General features: G+C 35.8%; 2 protein-coding genes across 4 annotated transcripts; both read right to left on the bottom strand.

The window, feature by feature from the left end:
- Window positions 1-2,197: 2,197 nt before the first annotated feature.
- LOC127863897 (uncharacterized) lies at window positions 2,198-7,872 on the bottom strand. 2 transcript variants are annotated; one of them, XM_052403585.1, is made up of 6 exons: window positions 7,715-7,872; window positions 6,108-6,252; window positions 5,452-5,598; window positions 3,919-4,009; window positions 3,074-3,222; window positions 2,198-2,507 (listed from the first exon to the last, which is right to left on the bottom strand). In XM_052403585.1, exons 2-6 carry the CDS (start codon window positions 6,178-6,180, stop codon window positions 2,485-2,487), a joined length of 483 nt encoding a protein of 160 aa, XP_052259545.1. In that variant the 5' UTR covers window positions 6,181-6,252; window positions 7,715-7,872; the 3' UTR covers window positions 2,198-2,484. The 2 variants fall into 2 exon arrangements, with proteins under 2 accessions (XP_052259545.1, XP_052259546.1); XM_052403586.1 differs by having other exon boundaries at window positions 6,108-6,247; window positions 7,715-7,848.
- A 10,167-nt stretch (window positions 7,873-18,039) lies between these two features.
- On the bottom strand, window positions 18,040-22,464 carry LOC127863895 (complement C1q-like protein 4). Of its 2 annotated transcripts, none has more exons than XM_052403583.1 (4): window positions 22,058-22,464; window positions 21,753-21,790; window positions 19,913-20,047; window positions 18,040-18,357 (listed from the first exon to the last, which is right to left on the bottom strand). In XM_052403583.1, the coding sequence occupies exons 1-4, from the start codon at window positions 22,117-22,119 to the stop codon at window positions 18,059-18,061; spliced, it is 534 nt and encodes a 177-aa protein (XP_052259543.1). In that variant the 5' UTR covers window positions 22,120-22,464; the 3' UTR covers window positions 18,040-18,058. The 2 variants fall into 2 exon arrangements, with proteins under 2 accessions (XP_052259543.1, XP_052259544.1); XM_052403584.1 differs by having other exon boundaries at window positions 21,753-21,787.
- Between the last annotated feature and the right edge of the window lie 2,163 nt (window positions 22,465-24,627).

The following is a 24,627-nucleotide window of genomic DNA, read 5'->3' as shown; positions in this document are numbered from 1 at the left end:
GCCATTGATTTGACCTGCAACAAGTGCACGATTTTTTGCCCGACATCGACAGTGATATATTGCCATTATTACTCCGCGATAATCACGATGCTCATAAAGCTCAGCATGACATTTCGCTGGTATAAATTTCGACATCAGCATTAACTCGTGATTTTACATCGGCCCGACATCGGCATTCTGGAATATTAAATTTATTCCTGCTTAAATTGTCCGATTTTAATTCACAAATATGCTTTTATGTTGGCACTATATCATAATAATGATAGTTTTAGTAAACAATCGCAAGACATCGACCCAATATCGGACACATATTCGTGTGAACCATAGAAATTTGTTTATTTGAATAATTTCTTAGTCACGAAACTACAGGGCGTTATTGAACTACAAAGATCTCCAAATTACTACCCCAGAACCAACACATAATTTCTAAATCGACCCTCCATCGATTAATTCTTTGACTACTGCCATAATACACCCTACATCAGGCAACATGTCATGTTTGGTGGGCAGATAACATTTCAATTACTAATGCTACTGAATTTGAAGCTGGAATTATCAACATTTTACCAAAAGTTCTTTAAAACTATACGTATATGTGAAGCACTATTTTGTTACATTATAAGTGACTAAATGCTGAACGAACCTATCGTGTGTTTTGTATTGTCACCATTTCAGATGGCTTTTGCGTTTATATGTTTATATTCACTGTCCACTCTTTATTGCATCGGAATTCGGTTCGTGCTTTACCGGTACTCAAACAAGTATTGCTAACATAATTATCTAACCCGAGAATTATATCAATGAGCACGTGAGCTTGAGCTCCCGAGTGTTTTGGTTTAGTATGTTCTTCATAATCGGTGTTCTCAGGGTGCATGATCACGTGACTTTGTGAGGTTCCCCTTTTTACTTTAATAGATGAATACACGACGGTAAGTGGTGCTTTATTTCAAATAACTTTTTTTAAAAAGAATTTCAACTATAGTGCATAAAAGACAGATTTTTATGCTCCTTATGGCAATGTGATATACATCGGAATTAATTTATTTAATAAGCACGTGTCCTTGTTCTAAAATTACGTATCTACTGCTATCATTGTACACGGTTGTTCCACGCAACGTGAACTTGTGTCAGCGATTTCAGAAGTATTCAAGGATTTATTCTTATACCTTAAGATATCGGCACAAACTGCAAGAAAAACTGTCTTTTATGCACTAAAGGTTTTTGCAAATGTATTTCAATAACTTGAGATATTTGCAAAAATAAAGTTCTTAACGGCGTGTTTACATTCTGTCAAGCCCATGTGTAAAACCCGGGAAACCCCGTTGATTCTGCACCCTGGTTATGGCATGTTTTTAGAAAAACAAGAAGTCAGTGTTTAAATTTCGCCCGATAACTCGAAAAGTATTGCCGTAAGAGTAAACGAACCTTACATTTATATTACAATATCGACATTGTACACATGGGTATTGTGGTTTATTGCTTTATCGATAGGCGATTAGCTTTAAAAAATTGCACGCATTTAACAGCATGTGACAATGTGCATGAATATAACGTTTGTAATGGCATGCATTTCTTCTGTGTGATACAACGAAGAAACGATTATGCTATACTTGTATATGAATTAAATAAACAGTTGCACACATTTGTTTATAAGTTCTTATCTGAATGTACATGCAGTGCATTATTGCACGCACTTCTTTCTGTCTGATCATATACATTTATACAATTTAAATAATTGTTCGCATCTTGTAATGTGTGATTATATACTTTTATATAATTTAAATAATTGCACGCAATCCTTCCATGGTGTTTATAAACATGTATATAAAATAAAGAATCATACACTGTTTTTTCTTTGTGATCATACACATGTATAAAGAGCAAATGATTGTATGTATTTCTTTCTGATCGACTAAAACCATATACCCAGGGCAAATAAAGGCATGCATTGTTTATTGTGTGACTATATACATAATAGGCGAAGTATTTACTATTTTCACGCATTTATTTCTGTTTGCTTATATTCGTGAACATGAAGTTTACAGCTACGCGCTTTTCTTTCTGTGTGACAAGTACATAAAAAAATCAATTGCCCGCATTATTGTGTGCAATCTTGTACATATCGATTGCTTTACTCTTTGTCGTATTATAAATATGTTCCTGTAGTTAATAGCACACATATATAAAAACACGTGAATTAATTGGTTGATCTTTAAATTCGAAGATGATAATGCATGCATGATTTCGATTCAATAAATATAAACAGGCACATACACGACATGTAAGTGAGCGCCAATATAACGGGAACGTTTTGAACATATGCAAATCAACCGACATGGAAAAAGGTCGTGAAGTTCTGCACCTTTTACACAACTTCTTTGCACCCTTTCAGTTTTTTTTCTGTAGTTCATATTTTATGAAAGAATTTTCCGGCGATTTTGGATTTTGTGTGTCATTCAGGATTTCTCTTGCAGCATTTCGCAATCATGCCAGTAATTTCGTAGCCTCTGAAACGAACAAATATATAGAGATCATTTAAATTATCACTCTGGTGCTATGTGGAAAGAAAACTTAAAGAGCGATCTCCATTCCATATCATATGGGAATAATTTCTAGTAATGTATTACCTTAAGTGCTTGTATATGTGAATTATTAATGTGTTTTACGAAAGTATACCAACTTAATACGTCTTCGAAAAAATGGCGAGAGAACTAATTTGCTCCATGTTCTTATTCGACATTTTATTGCTCATACTTCTATTACGGGCCCGGTAGCCACTTGTTAATTAAATGATATATACAAATGTGTCTTGTTTTGAGAAAACTGGGCTTAATGCATGTGCGTAAAGTGTCGTCCCAGATTAGCCTGTGCAGTCCAGACAGGCTAATCAGGGACGACACTTTCCGCTTTTATGGTATTTTTAGTTTTAAGGAAGTCCCTCCTTACCGAAAAATCAAGTTTAGGCGGAAAGAGTCGTCCCTGATTAGCCTGTGCTAATTAGCACAGGCTAATCTGGGACGACACTTAACGCACATGCATTAAGCCCAGACACAAATATTCAACGAGCTCGCACCCATAAGGTCGAGACGCCCATCCTTGTTAATGTCTAGCATATCAAACAGTTCGTCCACTTCTTTATCGCTCAGCTTCTCCCCCAGCATGGTTAGGCAGTACCGGAGCTCCTCGCGGTCAAGGTATCCACTTCCGTCCCGGTCAAATATCCTGAAAAGAGAACCCGCATTTGCATCAGTCAAACATCCTGCAAAAGGACAACCGATACCGTTTCGGTAAAATATTTTGCAAAGAGAAACCAATTGCCGTCGCGGACAAATATTCTGCAAGTAGAGAATCGAAACAGTCTTAGTCAATCATTCTTCCCCGTACCGGGCAAATATCATGCACAAAGAGACTCGATACCGTCTTGGTCAAGTATCCTGCAGGAGAAAACCGCTGCAGTCTCGGTACAATATACCAAGCGAAAGAGACCCGATACATTCCCGTCAAATATCCTGCAAAAAGAGACTCGCTACCGTCCCGGTTAAATATCTTGCGATGAGAAACAATAAACCGTTCTCGGTAAAATATCCGGTAAATATGTACAGAAATGTACAAGCAACGTGTTTGTTTAATAAACTGTCAACTTCAAGGGCGCTTTTACTGGCTATGCGGTGCAATTTGGACCTATGAGTAATCGTAACTGAATGCAACCATTCCGACCATCTTATATACTGGGTTATTTACAGGGAATCGGTTGAACTATAGAGCTTTTGCTACCGAATCGTTTAATGGTCTTTGAAGATTATTCTTATTGAAGCTTATTTGTCTTTTTCCGCAAATGATTTGTTAATGTTTTAATTTCTCTATTTTTCCAAAGTTCGCGCGGCTCTACAATGCACTAAATCAAATAATACAACTTGCCTGAATGCCTCCAAAATATCGAAGTCGTCTTCCGTGTTGGCCAGCAGTTCTGCTAATACTATCTTCTCGAAATCGTCGTACTGTATTTTGCCTGGCAGAAATAAACAAGGGATATACATTAAATGGAGCCCACGAGCCTTTGGCCCATAATACATTTAGTTAAATATGGCCCCTAGATTGTCTGAGAAAATTGCTATGCAAGAAAATGTATAGTTTATATGTCCGGATATGCTGTATATAGTATATGAGCTTTATAGCACTGTCCCGTCATAGTAGTATTTAATATAAAAAGGGTCAAGAACAAAGGCTGTGTACATGAAATCTACACAAGGGACAATATTCGATGCAACGAACGACAACCGTGTACACTAAAAACTCAATAGACATGAACAGTTTTGAGTGCAATCAACGACAGCCGTTTGCATAACAAAGCAAATACATATACTCGAATGCAAATAACAGCTGTGTTCATAACAAATTCAACATAATGGTCTGCATTCAGTCCAAACAGCGACAACTGAGTACATGCCTCAAAAGGGTCTGTATTGAGTCTGAAAAACCGATAAATGTGTAGTGTGTACATGGAGCGCACGAGTCGTGACATTTTTGTACATTGTATTCACGAGACGTGCGGTAGTGTGTACATGGTACTCACGAGACGTGCTATAGTTTGTACTTGGTAATAACAAGACGTGACGTTGTGTGTACGTGGTATTCAGGAGACTTGTAAGTATGTAAATTGTACTCACGAGACGTGACTTTGTGTGAATATGGTACTTGGGAGACGTGTTGTAGTATGAATATGGTACTCACGAGACGTGGCGTTGTGTGTTCATGGTTCTCACGAGACGAGACGTTGTGTGTACATAATTCTCAGGAGACGTGACGTTGTGTGTACAAGGTGCTCAGGAGACGTGTTGAAGAATAAACATTGTACTCACGAGACGTGACGTTGTGTGTATGTGGTACTCACAAGACGTGGTTCTCGTGAGACGTGATGTTGAGTGTACATGGTTTTCACGAGACGTGACGTTGTGTGTACATGGTACTCGAGAGACGTGACGTACTGTATACATGGTACTCACGAGACGTGATGTTGTGTGTACATCATAGTAACATGGTTCTTTCGAGACGCGAGGTTGTGTGTACATAGTTCTCATGAGACGTGACGTTGTTTGTACATGGCCAGGGCTTTTTTCCTTCTGTAGCAAGGGCCTTATAAAGGCCATTTTCCCTAAGAGAATTTCTGTAAAATCATACAATGTTCCCCAACGTACAAGCTTACTTTGGGGAATTTGTTCCCCTTCCCCCGAATCAAGAAAACGGAACCTGATGGCACTCACGAGACGTGATGTTGTGTGTATATGGTTCTCATGAGGCGTGGCGTTGTGTGTACAGTGTTCACGAGACGTGACGTAGTGTGTACATGTCACTCACTAGACGTGACGTAGTGTGTATATGGTACTCACGAGACGTGTAATAGCGTGTGCACGGTATTCATGAGACGTGTTCCAGTGTGTACATGGTACTCACGAGCCGTGACTTTATATTTCTTCATAAGATCCTTCACCTCGGCCATGGTTGGGTTCAACCCCAGGATTTGCATGCCCTTACGGAGATCCTTAGCTGTCAGGTTCCCTGTCTGGGTCGCGCCCGAATTGACGAATATATTCCGTAAATCTGCAATAGTAAAGAGAAATGTAATCATGTATGTGGGCGATTTAAGGCACTGTCAAAGTATGAATGAAATGTCAGACGCTGTGTATTATATATTGTAATTGTAAATGAAATAATAAACCGATGCACAGCCACAGCTTCTGTTGAAAACGGGAATATTTTCTCGTTCCGAGTATAATTTTGAATGTGCTGTTTTGCATAAGCTATGCCTGTTCCTCGAAAACTATTCATAGAAAACAGATTTGGGATTACAACTGTATTTATTTAACTTAAAAATGTTTATTTGAAGGCAAAACAATGTATTATTTACGCCCTATTATTAATTATTGTTTAAATTCTATTTGGGTGGGCATTTTTATCTGTAAAACATAAATGCTTAATACCGGAGGATTTTTCTTTTTTTTTCAAATTACATTGTGCATGACAGTTCCCAAATATTTGTGAGACATTATTTTGTAAGATTAGTCTGACAGAATATGCAAACATGTTAAACCGGTATGAACAAGTCGTACATTCCTTCTGGTCTTCGGAAAGGAGGCCAATAGACGTCGCTTTCAATGTCTCGTCATCTTTCTCCACCTCCATACCTGTCCATCAACTTTGCCCAGTTATAAATGTCGGTGGGGATTTGATTTGGGACGGGCGAATGGTACTGCTCTATGAATAATATATATTAAGAATACCGGGTTTAAATTGGCTAATCTAAGGCTGCACTTTGCACATGCATGCAGCCAAGTTTTTCTAGAGCGTAACTCAATAAATGGTTATTATACAGCTTCAAATGTTGAAGTCTGAATTCTTGCCTTTAGATTCTTTAAAAAATAGGGTAGAGGAAAACATTGGCTCGTTTTAGGGAAGCCACTGTCCAGCACGCTTTTAACAAAATACGTATTGTACGCAGTATATATAACAATCTAGTTTCGTATTTCAAAAATATAGATTCAGTGCTGTTAATTTTTCAAATGTGTTAACGGTTATTGAAAATTCTTTACATTTTAACAGTATTATTTCAGTAGTGTTCGAAACTGTTTCTACAATGCTGATAAATTAAACGAAACGATCCTCACAAGTGACACAAGTCAAAGGGTACTTTAGTAGTTACAAAACACATATTAAAACACAAATTTGTACACATAGATAGTTGACATACAGTTCAGCTATGGTTAACCGTTAACTATTTTAAGGGCATTTTTTTATATAAATGTTAATGATTCACATTGTTCATATCAATAATTTTCATATACAAGTATAGCCATTTTTTAAAAAATACTATATAAATTCTTTATATAAAAAACCGGTTCTTGATATGCTTATTCGAATTCTTGACATTAAAATAAACTCAATTAACGAGATTCTATTCTTGTAGTGGTTAGAAAGTTGGAAAATTGGTACGAATTGATAAAGTAACTCGAGTATAGTAGTCTGCTTGTTTGAACTGAACACATGTGTATCCGTAATAATTACGTTAATACGTAATGATTGCCTCTTATCGAATACACATAACTTAGGTAAAAAGCGAAACGTTTGTAAATGTTGTTATAATATATGTATTTATATATATAATATTTTGTTCACGAATAAGCGACCTATAAAAATCTGTAAAACCTACTTATAAGCCCTTTATACACAGATACAGTTTATTATTAAGCATTTGTATTCGTAGTATCTGCCCTCTTAATGACAATATCTAAATATTTATAGTTAAATAGAGTGTCTTGATGGGTTTTTGTTAAAGTCACGATACAATGAGGAGGATCGATACAATAAGAATTTCTGAATAAGCGATACATCACCAAAACATCAATCTGGAGTAAACATGACCTACTTTGCAAATATCAACTGGAAATCATGACAACGCTTGTCGTATTATTAATACTGTAGTCATTAATAAACCGAAAATTAATGAATAGTTATAAAATGGAAAAGCATTAACTGTCCAGTAGATCTACTTCTTGAATTTTGTTCCAAGACCAAGTGGTGAAGTGCATTTTTTAACTTATTCTTATTGTACAATATAGTTTTTTTTCCACATTATCTGGTACATGCGAAATGTTTTTAAGAATTGGAACTATATGACAAAGAACTTAGTTATTTCGAACAAATTCCTTTAGATACGCACGTTATACAAACCGAAATTCCGTGAGTATAGATGTGTAACTTAAGCCTTTTCAGAGAGTGTATAGAAACTTCGTCGACTAGATTTTCCTGGAAACAAACATGACGTGATATCAAGTTTGTGACGTCACCATTTCAAAAGAGAATGGGTCATCATTCACGAAGTTTGCAAACGGTGCCGAACAAATTAATATGCCTGAACCGGACAAACGAATAATCTGTAACATATCTTATCAAACATGAAACTCAGCTTAACATGCCTTTCTTTAATGGAACTGATGGCATTCTATGCGGATATAGGATGTGATGCGTTAGTGAATGTGTGTACATGTACTCAGTGGCGTAGCCAGACCCATATTTTAGCCGAGGCAGTATCTTAGGTCAATCAAGGGGGGGGGGGGTATTTTTTTATACATAGAACGTCTCTTGTGCGTTTTAAAGGACATGTAAACCACATTTTATACCTAAATTATCGCAATCGTGGACGCTACATATGACCGTTTAGTATCAATAAAAGTAACAAAAAAAATCTGCTACAAGTTTATTGTCAATTTAAGATTCTGTTACCATAAACGTTTTTTGAAGTGACAATGATGTAACAACCTTAACCATAGGCGGGTCCAGGGGGGGGGGGGGGCGGACGCGGCGTACATCCCCCCTAAAATCTCCAAAGTAAAGTAAATTCATTTGATGTTTTACACTTAACTAGATCTGAATCACCTATTTAAACTTGTCAAAGCCTTCAAAATCACTAATATCGTGGAGCTTCCGGGGGGGGGGGGGGGCTTTGCCCCCCTGGACCCCCAAAAATATAAACTATGCATTTTTTTGGCATTATAAGAAGGTAATTCGATGAAAGTATATAAGGCGTGACATGCTCGAGAAGTGGTTGTCAAAGCCTTCAAAATCACTAAATCGTGGAGCTTCCGGGGGGCTTCGCCCCCCCTGGATCCCCCAAAACTATAAACTATGCACTTTTTGGGCATTATAAGAAGGTACTTTGATGAAAGTATATAAGGCGTGACATGCTCGAGAAGTGGTTGTCAAAGCCTTCAAAATCATTAAAATCGTGAAGCTTTCGGGTAGCTTCGCCCCATGGACCCCCTAAACGACAAACTATGCACTTTTTTGGCATTATAAGAAGGTACTTTGATGAAAGTATAAGGCGTGGCATGCTCGAGAAGTGGTTGTCAAAGCCTTCGAAATCACTAAAATCGTGAAGCTTACGGTGGGCATCGCCCCCTGGACCCCCCTAGCAGAGCTTTGCCCCTGCACCCGCCAGGGGCTCTAGCGGCCCCCTTGATCCCCAATAAATCTCAATATCCCGCCCCCCCCCCCCCTAACCAGAAATCCTGGACTCGCCACTGTTAACTACAGAAAAATAGTTATATGATTCATTTGAAGTCAGATAGAAAAAGAAAATAATGGATAATATAATGTGCTTTATATATTTATTATAATATGACCTACGCTACAGCGTTTTCAATCATAAGCACATATAAAAAAGATCATTGATGGAAGTTAGTTGGAAAAAAACGGACCTATTGGGGTTCGAACCAACGCAGTGACAATATAATAGTTGTCATTAGATCCAAGGTCTGACGCGTTACCGATTGCGTCACAGGGACATATTGATTATTATGAGCAGTACAAATATCTAATTTATATCAGTAAAGTTTCTGGCCATTCTTTTTTTAAAATTTTCTTGTGCAAACTTTTGTTTAAGCACTGCGTCATCATTTTCTGTAAGTTCTATCATCAACTCAACATTGATTATTAAAAAGAAAAGGTTTGAAAATTCTTATGTAAACAAAGATTCTTACCACCTGAAACGGCCCCGGATTTAACTCGACGCCGGCCTTAAGAGGAGAATACCAATAAAGCCGAAAACGCCAACCACCCGAAGTGTGTCTAGGTCCAAAATAGACCCAGACCTGGCCGTAAAACACCCTATTCTAGCTCTGTACGTTCCGATGTCCACCATGATTATAGAATCGAAGTGTACAGTGCGACGCCTTGTTTAATATATATAGGATCTTGCATGTGTGGTCGTTTTGTATTGAATCTATTAAACAAGTCATCTAAATGAAGATAAAAACGAGGCTTGCAGAGATTTTATCTTTATTTAGATGACGAGTTTTATAACCACGAATGTAAGATTCTATTTATAACATGACCAACATTTTTTAAAAATATTTTATGTTCTTTTCACCATTTATTTACATTGTATTTTAAGTGTTTTACTGAAGAAATTCGCTGGCATAATGACGTCATTTCGTCAAATATGACATCATTTCACAGTTATATAACTAGTGTAATAACACCCGTGTAATAAACAATATTGAGCATTACGTTATTTCAATCCTTGAGCGTAGGTCATGATATAAACGGATTTTCCAAATCATTTTGATTAGCCATTTTGGCATTAATTGAAGTTTAAATATTTTAAATTTAAATAATTATCTGCATCAGCATGAACCAATTGTACTCAATGATAATATTTGTTGGTGAATATTAAAGTGCCTAAATTCATTAATGTGCCTCAATTTTTTTTTATATAGATTTTATTCTTTTACATAAATTTGGATTAATATTCACAATATGATAAAACCCCACAAATCGGAACTATTTAAGCTGATAAATGATAACGCGAATGTCATGGTGTGATTGAAAGGTCAAATATGTTTTAAAGGTAATTACACATGCTGTTATCCCACGTCACATATGTTAAGTTTTAATATTGCACGGAACAAAAATAGTGTGGGCCTTTTGCTGATTATGTTTTGATAAAGTTGTAACACTCGTGGGCGCGACACATAAATCCATTTGAAAGACGGAAAGCTGAAAAATCAATATACATATCCTTCCCTCCTAAAGTGGATGTATAACAACCACACAATACATCTTAATTAAAACCCGCTCTCTATATATAACCCTATAATCAATATTAGAAAGACACGTGTTCACATATTTCATGCGTACTGTAATAGGTGGCTGACTTGGTAATATGTGTGAATTAACAAAAATCGCAATACACCGAATTTAAGTTCAACTATTAAATAACATACACAATACGTTTTGAATGTTTTGAATAATTCTTTCCATCTATTAGTTTGTTAATATGATTGATTTTTAGCTACAATTATGGATTCAATATTCGATTTGTTGTTGTTGTTGAAATTCTAGTACGCTATCAATATGCTATAGTTTCGTTGTCTTTATTTTTGGTACACATGTGTTGTCACAAAAATAAACATGATTCAGTATTTCAGTATTTTATTCCATTTACAAATTTACTCTTATTTTGAAATCACGAAGTTTCTTTTCGTAAATGCTTAATATATAATTTAAAACAAATATAACCATTTTATTACCTTTAAACATTTAACATGCGCGTGTTATTTTTAAAGCCTGAATTGCCATTTGGTAGATAATACTTAGGTATCCTGTTAAATTCTGTTATCATTAAGATAGAACGGTTGGTGTTGAAAAACATGGTTGGTGTTGCAATTATTTATGTATCTGGAGGTTTGCAACTATCGCTTTGTTGCAACAGAGCGAATCTTCCGTCGATGATTCCTGATCGCATCAGCGAATACGACATTTCCAAACATATGCCCATAAATACGTTTACGTGCGGATACCTACATATATTTCGGTCTCTTTGAACGTGATACCGTCAAATATCACGTACACAATTGTGTGTGCGAAATGTTATTACAAACACGTGTTTGGTGATGCATTTTAGTTGACTTGTTGATGTTCCATAAGTGAAGACTTTTTCATTCAGAAACAAACATCGTTCATACCGCAATTAGATTCACGTATTGTTATCTTTTGATTTAATTTTGTTTGAAAGAAAACACAAGGGCTCCACTCTGATTCAATTTTATTCTGATCATTACGTTCCAGATTTCAAGACAAGACATTAATCCAGGTGACAGACTTTGTGTTTCAGGCATTTATTTAAGTATGCACGTTTATAACAATTGCAATTTCAGGCTCAAATTAAATGTTTTCTTAAATCGACCGAAGATGTCTGCAATATGCTTTAAATACATGTTATTTTCTATTAAGTATATTGATAGTCTAATTATTCTGAGAAGAAATGCATTTGAAAATTCGCTGCTTACTATACTACCTGCGAAGAAAACCAGAAAACGAAGTATATCGGGCGTCATGTCATCGGGCGTCATGCAAACACTTGTTTGTCGCTCCAGCGCACATTTGTCACCCGGACACTGGATCCCTGACGACAATACAAGACAGCGAGGTTCCCGCCCTGGAGGTAAATGGTTCGAGGATTGGGTGCCCGTATAAGCTATTGCATACATATTCTTTTTTAGTTACCATTTCATCGACCAATCGTTGATATTTATTTTTCGCCAAGAAGAAGCTATACACGTACGTTCCGTCGACAGGGCACTCGAAAGTACCGGTTTGAATTTTTTAAAATAACTTAATAAATTGATAATCCAAACCTGACATTTTCTTCTTATTTTTTGTTTGTTTACTGTATTCAAGGAAAGCCCATAGGTGAAATGTTAGTTAAACATGTTGGATGAACGCATGCTTTTTCTCCTGTTTTTAAGACATTCTCGCGCAATAATAAATTATATTTTGGGTGATTATGCCATACTTTTCCTACGAGAGTAACGGTCTAGGCCAACATGTAAGGACGACCAATAGCTCTTTAATCTGAGCGCTTCCGTGTCATTCCGGAGCGTGACGACTGTGGTGCACAGAAATCAGACACCATACATACTTAGAACAGAAAGTTTATTCATATAACCTGAACATTTCCAGTTCATCGTTACATATACATAACTGAAAATATATAAGCAATAAGCACATGCATAGTAATACGAAAGTGACCAAAACAGTACATATAAAGGTGTTAAAAATGCACTTAGGCCATCATATTACTCAACGTTTGCATTCAATTTATCATTTATCATTTTAAAAGCATTTTTACAATATAGCGGAGATTCAGGACTTTGGTTGGTTTTAGTATTTGTTAACAAAAGAATAAATGTATGCATACTAAGTCGGTTATAATAGAATTTGTCAATATACATTTTTCGTATATTTGTATAAAGAGGACATACACTTACAAAATGGTATTCGTCTTCAATATCATCTGAGTTACATATATTACATTTGCGTTCGTTTTAGGAATATTTATATGTCTCCCAGATTAAATTGTGATAGAGTTGTGTTAAAATCCTAGTTTGAGAAATACTCTGCTCTTTTATAGGGCCTTACCTTTTATGTATTCATTCATATGATTATGTACGGTACTTGTCATCATGTAGATCTCTCTACCCATTATAAAGAAGTGAAACTTCTGCTGCTGGAGCAGTTTTGAATTTTTATTATAAACAATTAGTTGGTCCTTTATTTAAGGCAAGTGACCGATTGCCCAAACAGTACAAAACAGCACAAAACAGCACAATACAAAACAACATAAACACATATAAGAATAAAGCTGGGGTCACCGCCTTGGAACGGTCAATGGGGGGTTTAAACCGGTTATAGAGCGCTCAACCTCACACTTGGCCCAGCAATATTCATGATACATTTACGTGTAAATGAAAATTAACCTCATAGCATTGTAAATCAAATTAAACAATAATAAAAGGGAATTAAAGCGCATTCAATTTAATTACCGTTTAATTACTCAATAGTAGGAAAGATACCAGAGCAACAGAGTTACAACTTTTTGAGGAACTATGAAATGAAACTACGAACAAGTATCAACTACATTCCTTCTTTATAGAAACAGTTTTTAGAATATAGCGTCATGAAGTTAATATTTCAGTTCATCATCGCGCACATACAGGAAGAAGCAGCAATAATGGGTGTAAAAGATCCATATTGCATAGCTTGGTTGTTTATGTGACTGCAAAAAAATAAATCAAACAAGAAACGCCTGTTAGAGAGAAAATATAATTAAAATTGAACGTTTTAAACTCAATGACCTATGCATGTAGATTAAAAAAGTTAAAGTATGTGGTATGAAACATGATAAAAGCGATGACGTCACAAAAATCAATTTAGCCAGGAACAGAGAGAGAGTATCATATGGCGTAATTGACAAGCGAAGACACGATGACGTGAACAAAATCCAGGGGCAGTACTGTAATATTAAAATAAAAATATTACATGGGTGGTACAGTAAAATTGAATAACCAATGAAACCAGCTACGGTGATTATATATTTAAGAATCAGACGTATAAAATGGTAATACCATTAATGATTCCAAATTTTAAGAGAAGAAAGATATAGTGAATCGAAAACTAACAAGAAGCACGTGTTTTTAAGTAAGTTAACATCATATCCTTTTGATATAAATGAGTTTATTAAATTGAAAACTTTAATATTAACATTTCCTTTAAGATATATTAATTTGCAAACACGCTTCAAAACATCTCCATAAAATGATGGGTGTGGAAATCCATTAGTTAAATGCCATTTTAAAGAAACATTATATTTAGAAATTAAATCACCATACTTTGAGTGAAATTTAGCGAATTTATTACTAAGGTTATGATACAGAAAACCTTTTTTTAGCACTTTCTTTGTTAATATGCGATTACGATCATTAAAATCTTGAATACATGAACATGCTCTGGAATAACGTACCAACTGCGAAATGTAAATACCATAGGATGGACCTTTAGGGATGTTGCCATCTAGGAACGGAAAATTCACAATTTCAAAGTTAAAGTCGATGACATGTCGAGTCAAAATCTCGGATACTTGCTAGATTTGCACCATTTATTTGAATAGTGAATACATTAAGAAAGTGCAATAACTCTAAAAAACTGTGTCATGCTTTCTACAGCCCATCACCTTAATTTAGCATACATTATCTTTTGAACTTGATAAGACAAGTAGCCACATCATCGTCTGTGAACCTGTTAAGGCTTAGACAAAAGCTGACTGTGAACCAGTTAAAACTGAGTTTAACGCTGACATATATAGTGGTTAATACTTAGATAATTGCCAGTTGTGAACAGGTACGCTTTTAAATAAAAGCTCACACGTCAACGAGTTAAATAATATACAAATACTCACATGTGAATCGGTTATATGCGTTTCCAATGTACAGTGGACCTGCTTAAAAATAATCGTCTGACCGATTGCCATGTGTTGGATTTTATGACACAAAATGCCGAGAATTATTTGGTGCCAGTTTGCATTGAAGCTGGAATGATAAGTTTTAAAAATAAATCTTTATTAAGATTACCTTTATAATGGCTACGAAGGCGTCCCTTTAACAAGATATGTAAACATGTAGGCTAGTTCACTTCGTAAGGCTCTTGATAACAAATTAGGTGATGGCAGGTTCGATAACCAGCCTGGCCACACCACTTGTGTGGAAATTGGTCGTAGAGTATGTATGAGGCCATTCTCCAGGTTCCTCAGCTTCAGGTATGGCAAATATAAGTAATTGACATATATTCTGTATGGTGAGTATAAGTGCTCAAGCTTATGATGGACCTATGCGTTATAAAATATATTATACTATATGCACCTATTATTGTTTCTCTAAGTCTTTCTATCTGTTATTACAATGTAGACATTCTTTGTTGTCTATATACACTAGAAAATATCCTTTTTTCTGTTTTATGTTGCTCGTACATGTTTTTCAATACACATCTACTTATTTAAAGTTTACTTTATACTTCACTTACTTATATGATTTGTTTGTCGTTGATTACTATTATATATGACTTACGATATATGGTGGATGCATTAAATGTATTTTTAATTGTCGTTTCGTTGTGTCTGTTTGCAAGTTATTCTTGTCATATTTCATATTGTATGTGCACTTGTCTGCAATCTTAAAATAAAATGTGTTGGAAAAAAACAACAATGATGGCCTGAATCACTCACCTGACTTCACATCGTGTTACGATAGTGATTATAGTTTGACTAGCTTTTAATCTGTATATCAAGGATAACAGTTTTGTTCTCAAAGTCAATAATTCAATAACTTCAGTAAAAGACTTCAATATGATGATACATGTCAATACCCAACCCTTATGCTTTGTGTTTTCAGATGATACTTTTTTTCATTATAAGGGAAACGAGTTGAAAACATGTGGGCCGAAGGGTATGATTTCAACAAAATAAGTATAGAGTACCTAGTATTTTTACATAACAATCGCCTGGACCTTAATATTTCAAATGAGAATATTTTTAAGTTTTCACAATAAGCCTATGTGCTTTAACTGTTCATTACATATAAATGAAAACAGAGCGGGCCGAGTTTAACACCAAGGAATGTTTAAAACTAATTCTGCGAGCATATACCTAAATTAAAAATAACTTTGCCGTTCCAGAGAAGATGTTTCAGGTTTCTCCAGAAATCTTTCTACTTTTAGTTATCTACATATGCAGCTGGACGATTTGAACACTTTTGTAAAACTGCCAGGCAATAATCATTTCTATAAAGATAAATGTATCAATTTCAGGCGAGAATTGTATGAAGCAGATCGTTTGAGACCTGACAAGTTTACACGCAACATACTGCACATTACGCTATTCGTTAGAACATTATTAAAAATATTACATTAACCCATCGTTTTCTTTAGCATTTATAAATACCGCCGAAAAAGGTAATACTTTTGTTCCAATACGTTAAACAAAACATTTGCTATTTCTGTTTAAAGACATAAAGCCGCCCGTAGAAGCTGTCTATATAATCTATTTTACACTTGCAAAAGATGGTCGGGACCAATCCTAAACGATGGGGTGAAAATGGTATAAGTGGGTCGTAGCAATTGTTTGTCGTTCGTGCTTGCTACCAAATGGCCCTATTCCACTAAGAAAACAAGCCCACGATTCGCTTCGATTTATCATATTTATTAAATCTGGAAGAGTCGTGACAGTCTACGATTCAGTTACGACACTGGTACGATTGAGTTACGACGAATCGTGGGGTTCGGTTGAAGTCTTACGAATAGGGTCGCGACTTCTCTACGATGTGTAAGAATCTCCTGCGACTGTACTACGAACGATGCAGATCGGTCACGACTAAGCTAGGACCTCACCGAACGCACCTATGAATTAGAAGCCAATATCTATTAATATTGATCTAATTCGCGAGAATCTTAGCGGGTTCGCAACTCACTCGGGTGAACTCGTGAGAGTCTTGATCTAATTCGCGATAATCTTAGCGGGCTCGCAACTCACTCGGGGTTAACTCGTGAGAGTCTTGACACATTCGTAGCTGTTTCGTAGATAGCTCACGTGATCACCGATTTCCCGATTGAGTCACGAATTACCCACGATTCCATTACGACGCCCAAGAACGCACTACGACGCTGTTACGAGTCAACTGCGATTTAATTCAGTATTGGAGGTCCTGGCCAAATTTTAATACACGTTTTAAAAGCTGGCCACTATTTTTCAGGAGCTCACGAGTTGCAGGAATCACTTACGACCGGCCCACGACTAGCTACGAATGAGTTAGGACCTTCGCCGATTGATCAACGAATGTCCCCGACATAAAAATATTGGAAATCGGGACAAACCGTGGGGAATCGGGTCGTAGTGGAATACCCCTAAAATTGGGACATTCATATTGTCACGAAACCTATTAACTTTTATTGCACGACGGACAAGAGGGTTATTTGAAAAGCTCCCAGTTATTGTACGCGCATGTGGCAAATTTATCTGATAAACAGATTATACTTAGATTCCATATGTCAAGATCGGTAGAAGTCGAGAGCGGCTGGTAAATACGATTTTGAGTATAACCGTGTTTGGATTGGACACATTATGCATATTTTCTTTTACATTCGAGCTCTTTAAGAACCGTGTCAACTCAATTGATTAATGCTTATTTCCGCTTCCTTAATGCGTTCAAGAAATGAAAGCCTACATCACTTATCTGTGTTTTGGATTTATGTAGGCAACATGGCAATCGTGTATTGTAAAGCTCGCATCAGCGTCTTGGCTGACTACATACGGTATGGCGACATGAAAATTTACGGAGTGTCTGATGTCCAACTGATGACATTCTCTGATTTTTCTGAGTTATATCAAGTTTTGATACAGTTAACAAACGTCAGATAAAGACTCGTAATGAGCTACTTTGAGGCTTTCATTTATGTATTATTCTTTTTTTCTACACCCGCTAGTCAGTTTATCAACAAGCACTTATGGTTTTAGTCATGTATTTAGGAAAACACGTCTATAACAATAGGATTTTCAGGCTAATATTATCTTGTTCTTAAATCACACATTAGTGTTTGCTTTATGTTTAACAAACATGTGATTTATAATATGGATTTGATTCATAATGGAAAGACATGCAGTCGACAATTCGCTTTATTAACGAAGGAGAAAACCAGAAAATGAAGAAAAGCGGGAAGTGGCATCGTCGCCTAACACTTGGCCGCCGGCCCATCGCACATTGGTCACCCGGACACCGGAACCTTGACCACAATATACGACAGCGAGGTTCCCCCCTTGGACCTCAGCAAAGCCAGAGGTTTGGCCTTCGGCATCAGCTATTGCATGGAGGATCTTTGTGTTATCCATTAACAATTCAGCGACCACTTGGAGCGTGTGAGTGTTGCAGATGAAGAAGCTGAACACGTACATTCCGTCGACTGGGCATGTGAAAATACCTGTTTAAATGGACAATTTTTATAGTTGCTATAATGATATGTTAAAACTATCTTTTTCGTCTTATGTTTTTGTTTACTGTGTTCAAGGTTCGGAAAGCCCAACGCAAGTGAAATGTTACTTTTACATGGTTGATGAACTCCTAATTGTTTTCGATTTAGGTAGTACTTCGAAGACTGATCCTGTAGCATATTTATTTTGTCTGTTGAGCATTTACATATTATATGGTTGGTGATTTCTTCCTTATCGTTCCGGCGAATATCGCGTTTAAGGCAAACATGGCACCGAAACAGAAGGACGACAATTAGCTACAAATAGTGCGGCGGTGGTGCCCAGCAACGAGCCACCATGCGCACCGCCGAAATATAAAATATATTCGTTTTTTTAAAATCTTGTATCTGTTCTCTCGGCAAACTAGGCAATGGTTAAATGCAAAGTTTCCGCTGCACGTTAATCAGAATATTGTTTGATTACTTTTACGTATTTTTTTCCGATCAATAAAACGTCATGACATGTTGAAGCTTTAACATGTTCAAACGTACATTTATTTTCGATATTCACTATTACACATGATTTATAAGAAAACGACTTTAACCTAAGATATATTCACCAATGTGAATATGTTCGCACATTAGATAAATTCTCACTTGTTGACCAGTTACCACATAAATATAGCCTCATCCATTTACCTAATAACGCATTGATGAGACCGGAGACATAGGCAGTTTAAATTAAACATTATTGTTAAAAACAGGTTTGCTAACAATGTAAGCATGATGCCTATGACGTGGAGCTGTGCCCTGTATAAAATATCACATACAATTGCTTTGACATTATGTTAGCAGGAGTTATGTTTCTTATGCACTGTTCTTGCCAACATTGAGAATGTCAAGTAAATAGCTCGGATCGTATATCGTATACATTGCAAGATAAGCACCATTTAGAATTTATACTTGTGTTTTGAAGTTGAATCCTGTAGAATTTATTTTAAGGTATGCGACAGCCGGACGTCGACGACAGAAAACATGAAAACCAGCAACCAATACTGATCATTTTGCTCGGGTTTAAAACCGCACTCAACGAACACAATTGACCCTAAGTATATTGGTTGTTATTAAAACCGTGTAAACCGAATAGGCACAAAATGGTTGTTGTGCGCCTTCCATCGATTGCTTTTTAAATAAAAAAACGGGGGACTGCAGATTACATTAGAGAAGTAAAAATCAAAATAATAATTCCTTTACTTGTGTTACTATACATATATAATAATGTTGCTATTGGTTTTCTATATAATGATTTTGCTATTGGTATATAAACTTTAAAAAATCCTTATCTGAAATCTGGCTTATAGTAGATAAATCCTCACCAATAAATCGGTTTAATTTAAGACAAATCATCACCTGTAAACCGGTAAACGCGTAGATAAAAGCTTATTGTGAAGCTTAGAATAATGTTCAGAATGAACGTTTAACCCTAAGATAAAACTGACTTGAGAACCGGTAAACACTTAGATACATGCTCCCAGGTGAATCAGTTGAATCTTAGACAAATCTGTACCCGTGAATTGGTTGTATGCGTTGCCCATGTTCAAATGGATCCGGTTAAATATAATCGTCTGACCGATGCCCAGGTGTTGGACAGTATGATCCAAATATGCCGTGAATGCGGCGTAGGCTCCAGTTTGCCTCGAGGCTGGAACAATCAGTTTGTTATACATAAATGTAAGTTAATATTGCAGTTATGATGGCTAAAAAGACGTCGTATTGTGAGGGCTTAACCATAATAAGTCGCTTAATTAAAAAAAAGTCGACATGTCGGCTAGCTTTGGTCGTAGAGCTCTTGACAATATATCGCAGGTTCGATTCACAGTTTGACAACACCACTTGTGTGGTTATTGGTTGTGAAATTATGACTGAGGTCATTCCCCTACTACCTCATATTCAGGTAAGGCTGTTGTAAGATAATGTAAGGTGTGTACAAGGTCTCAAGCATAAAAACGAGAAATTTGCACAGAATTACCATGATATGACAGAAAGAAAATTACAAAGATCAAACAATCAAATGATAATTAAAAAACACATTAACGAACCAAATATTATCCGAAACAACGGACTATTCGATGTCGACAATAGTTTACGTATGTTGCTATAAAAAAATGCTAGTTTATCTAAAACAGTCTTAGCTAACATTTCACTCATTTTATTATTCTTACTACATGAGAAAACAACTATTGGAGCGTAGTACCTGTATAATGTCCTGTTTAGCTGTTATGATTTCTTGAATGAGGATACACTGGTAATAATTCATCAGTAGGAACGAAATATGACAGTAAACTCAAGAATTAACAATACGCTTGCCATGCACTCATGTTTTAATTTACCATTATGAAACAGTGAATATAATTGATGAGATGAGAAAAATATTTTTTAAACAATTGTTTTTTTCCAAAGTTGTTTACGTACAAGTTGAAATGTTTTGGTGAACCTTTACCAAAAGGACCAATCTGGTTCTGAAGAACTAATCCGAGTTAATGTTGTGATACTATGGTGATCAAACTGTGCCTCTGTACATCCAGTATAACAATCTACCATGGGCGTTTTGTTTACAAAGTCAAGATTTTAATTATATCAGTAGAAGACTACAAGGTCACATACAAAATAACATGGGCTTTGTGTTTTTAGGTGAGACTTTTTTGTTTCAAAATTGCAAATATAAGGAAAACATGTTACCAAATTGTAGTCCCATGCGCATGATTCCAGCAAACCTGATAGAGGACCCCAAATACTTTTACGTACCCATCGTCTAGACATTCCGTTTTTATATGAGAATTGTTAACAGTGTTCAATTTTTCAATTTATCTCTATACATACAATGAAAACATGGCGGACCAAGGTTAATACTACTAGTGGATTTCAACACACTCTGCGAAGACCATTATATCATGTTACAAAATAAATAATACAACTCTGAGCTTTCGGTTTTAGATCGAATTTTAAAGTTTCCACTTCTGAATCGTTTTAGCTTAGGAGACCAACATTGGCAGCGAAACCAAACTTTTTGAAATATTATGTGAACCGTTAAGGCAATAATAATTCCAGTGATGATTAATGAAAATTAAAAATTGAAAAAGTTCGTTACTGAATTGGTTTGAAGGGATTGTTCAAAACATGACAGATGACACGCACAACACGGTACACGACGCTAGACAGGAATCCATCTTATCAGCTCACCATAATAACTAAAACCTCAAACACAAATATGTTTGCTTAAAATTTCAAAATAATGTTCCTTAGTTTTAGAATTTAAGGATCTTATTATATTGTATAAACCATTTTAATTTGTATTCATATAAAGCGCTACGGTAAAAGCATTGCAAATTAAACTTAAGAAATCTTACCTCGTGCAAGTACAGCATTCGGCATTTTGTGGTCACTGCTGGAAATTAATGATAAGTCAACTATGATTTACTCGCAAACCCGGTCTTCATAAACAACTGAGTAAGAGGATACATGAAACAAATGAATCGTTTTGTGTCAATGGGGATTTTTTAAAATAAAACTTTTTAACCGTAAATTAACACTTAATAACTTTTTCTTAGCTTCATGCATAATTATTGCAACAAGTGATCAGATGTTTGTAAGCAAACATTTTATAAAGGGAAAACGTATAGTCATCATGACAAAAAACCTTATTATCCTTTACCTCGATTCATTGAACTCATTATTTGTAGACGCCATTTCACTGAACATGTGTTTCCAAAGCATTGAGCTCTGCTCTGGTATCGCTCAGCTCGTTTACCAGCTTTTTTGTAGTACTTTCGTGCTCGAATCTAGAATCAAGAATTTCCCTTGTCAGCAATTCGGTCGATTTTGCGTGATCAATTCTGGACTCACGTAGCTCCTTTCTCGTTTCATGTAGCTCCCTTTCCAGCGTTGAAAGTCGTTGCAAAACCAAGACGTCATTGTTCACGCCATCTGCACTGCTTTCTGCAAAGCAAACCACGGCAAAAATATAAGCCAAAATAAATGCTTTCAGATTCCCCATAATTAGCCGAAGTGCTTTGTGTGAATCTAACAATTGCATACAAAGAAATCGCATGGGCGCAATTCATGATAAGAAGACTAGGTTTGGTTTTGCAAACGATATAATTATGAGGGCATATCAATAAGTTTCCTGAAGCAAACTGTTATGCTTCCACATCATGGTACCAATTTAAGACCCATTTAAAATTGGCAATTAAATACCTACTATATGTTTTCGGTCATTAAAGTTGAAGCAAATATGCGTCCACGCAATCTCACCATGTATGCTAAATAAGCGATTTTTCTTCTTTATTTCAGATTTTATAGGACAATCGTAAATCAAGCAAAACACGCTTAGTTCGTATGCAAGAAGAGGAAAGACGCGTTAACTTCAGAAATATTGTCTTTCAATATATACATTCGCGGCAATGTGACAAAAGTCAGACTGCGACATTAAAATGTAAAACTATATTTATTTATGAAAAAGAGCATAGCATGTGTTTGCCCTTGCTAATAATTAAAATACGACTGACATGTATGTTATAACAGGAATGTCAATGGGTATACTAGTATTTTACGTCTGGAGTGTGGTCTCGAGGACGTTAACTTGCAATAAAATCTTTGCATTGAATGCATTTGCTAACCACTGACGGCTAATTAGTCGACCATATGAAGTGTTGTCTTATCAGCAAGAGAAGCCCTTCCTTTGTACTAGAACGGTTATATTGGTAATGACTTGTAAAGTACGTACGAGCCTTTTTGAGAACACCACGATAAGGTGTTACCGATAGAACTATACCTATTTTGGCTTATAAACAAGCAAAAACATACATTTTATGTTGTATGTCATAGTTAAATAATAAGATATCGAGTCAGAACATTTGCATATTTAAACGTCAAGGGATGTTACAATCTTATAAAATGGGATCCTTGTTTGTCTGGGCCTTTCACATTATTCAGCCGCCCGTTAGTCACATGCAGTTGGAAAGTTAAGTTGCATACATTGTTATGAGAAGGCTGGTTCACCAGTACAAAAGGCAGATCACTTTTGCATTAGCTTTTGCACTACCCTAGTGGAATAAAAGTTGAGGTTAGAATGGACCTAGGAATAATTTCAGTTTCAATATTGACAAAAGTTATAGGGCCGGTCGGAAATCGAACTCGGGATCCACTTCTTAAATTAAATTAATAGTTTAAACCTATTTATTTTAGCTCGATTGCATCGAAAGCCTTATGTGTATTGAAACGCTCGCGAGTCTGTTTCAATAGAACCAGTCTTTGGAGTCTTTGGGAGAAATTTTAAGAACGCTCCTACAGTGGGGGTCGAACTCATGACCACCCAGTCGCTAGGTCGACACCTTATCCATTACACCACGGCGACACTTCTTACGTTAGAGCCAGGAATAATATTATGAACTTCAGGGGTTTTATTTACTTACTTTATGAACAACAGTTTTCAAATCTATTATCATTTTAAAAATCGATTTATAATACAGAAATTCAATTTACATTTATTATTTTACGCACGCTATTTCAAAACAGTTAAAAATGCAATGTCTTTAGTAGCAGGCTCGTTAAATAGAGGAGCAAAATCGGCTTTTCACCTTTGACTCTCTACAAATAATACAGAGCAACAACCCCGTTGAAAAATAGACACGAATCAACCTTGCTATGAACTATTTACTACTTAAGTTGTGTGTTTACTACCACGCAACAAATGTCTTAACTTGTCTGAAATAAAACTGTAGTCTTAAAAAAAAGTATTGGAGGTGCGCCAATGTTCTTGTTGTCTATTTCCCTTGATAAAAAAGAACAAGTACAAATTGTTTGCCTTATTTTCGGAGTAAAATCGGTTCCAACCATACAACTATTTAGAAATATATGTCAAACATAACAGCACATCACTAATTGAAAAATGATAACAAGTAGGAGCCTATGTCAGAAAAAGAATTGCTCAAAACGAGTTCATGAAATTTGATTTAAACATCATTAAACAATATACTGTGTAGAAAAAAGCGTTCTTAAATTTAAACCTAATAAAAAAAAATAAATGTCTGCACAAAACACTATAATTATTTTGCGAATGGCATACTGTTACAATAAACACTTTTATTTTCTTAAAACATATTAAGTACCATAAAGATCTGAAGGCTCGCTATATAAACATTATTTTCCAAATTACTTTAGGCAGGCATTCGAATAAAGACTACATGGTCTCGTAAAATTGAAATTTCCTGCTTTTATGTACCT

Source organism: Dreissena polymorpha, unplaced genomic scaffold, assembly GCF_020536995.1.
Source record: "Dreissena polymorpha isolate Duluth1 unplaced genomic scaffold, UMN_Dpol_1.0 chrUn056, whole genome shotgun sequence".
NCBI lineage: Eukaryota > Metazoa > Mollusca > Bivalvia > Myida > Dreissenidae > Dreissena > Dreissena polymorpha.
This window is presented reverse-complemented; position numbering and strand designations above follow the sequence as displayed.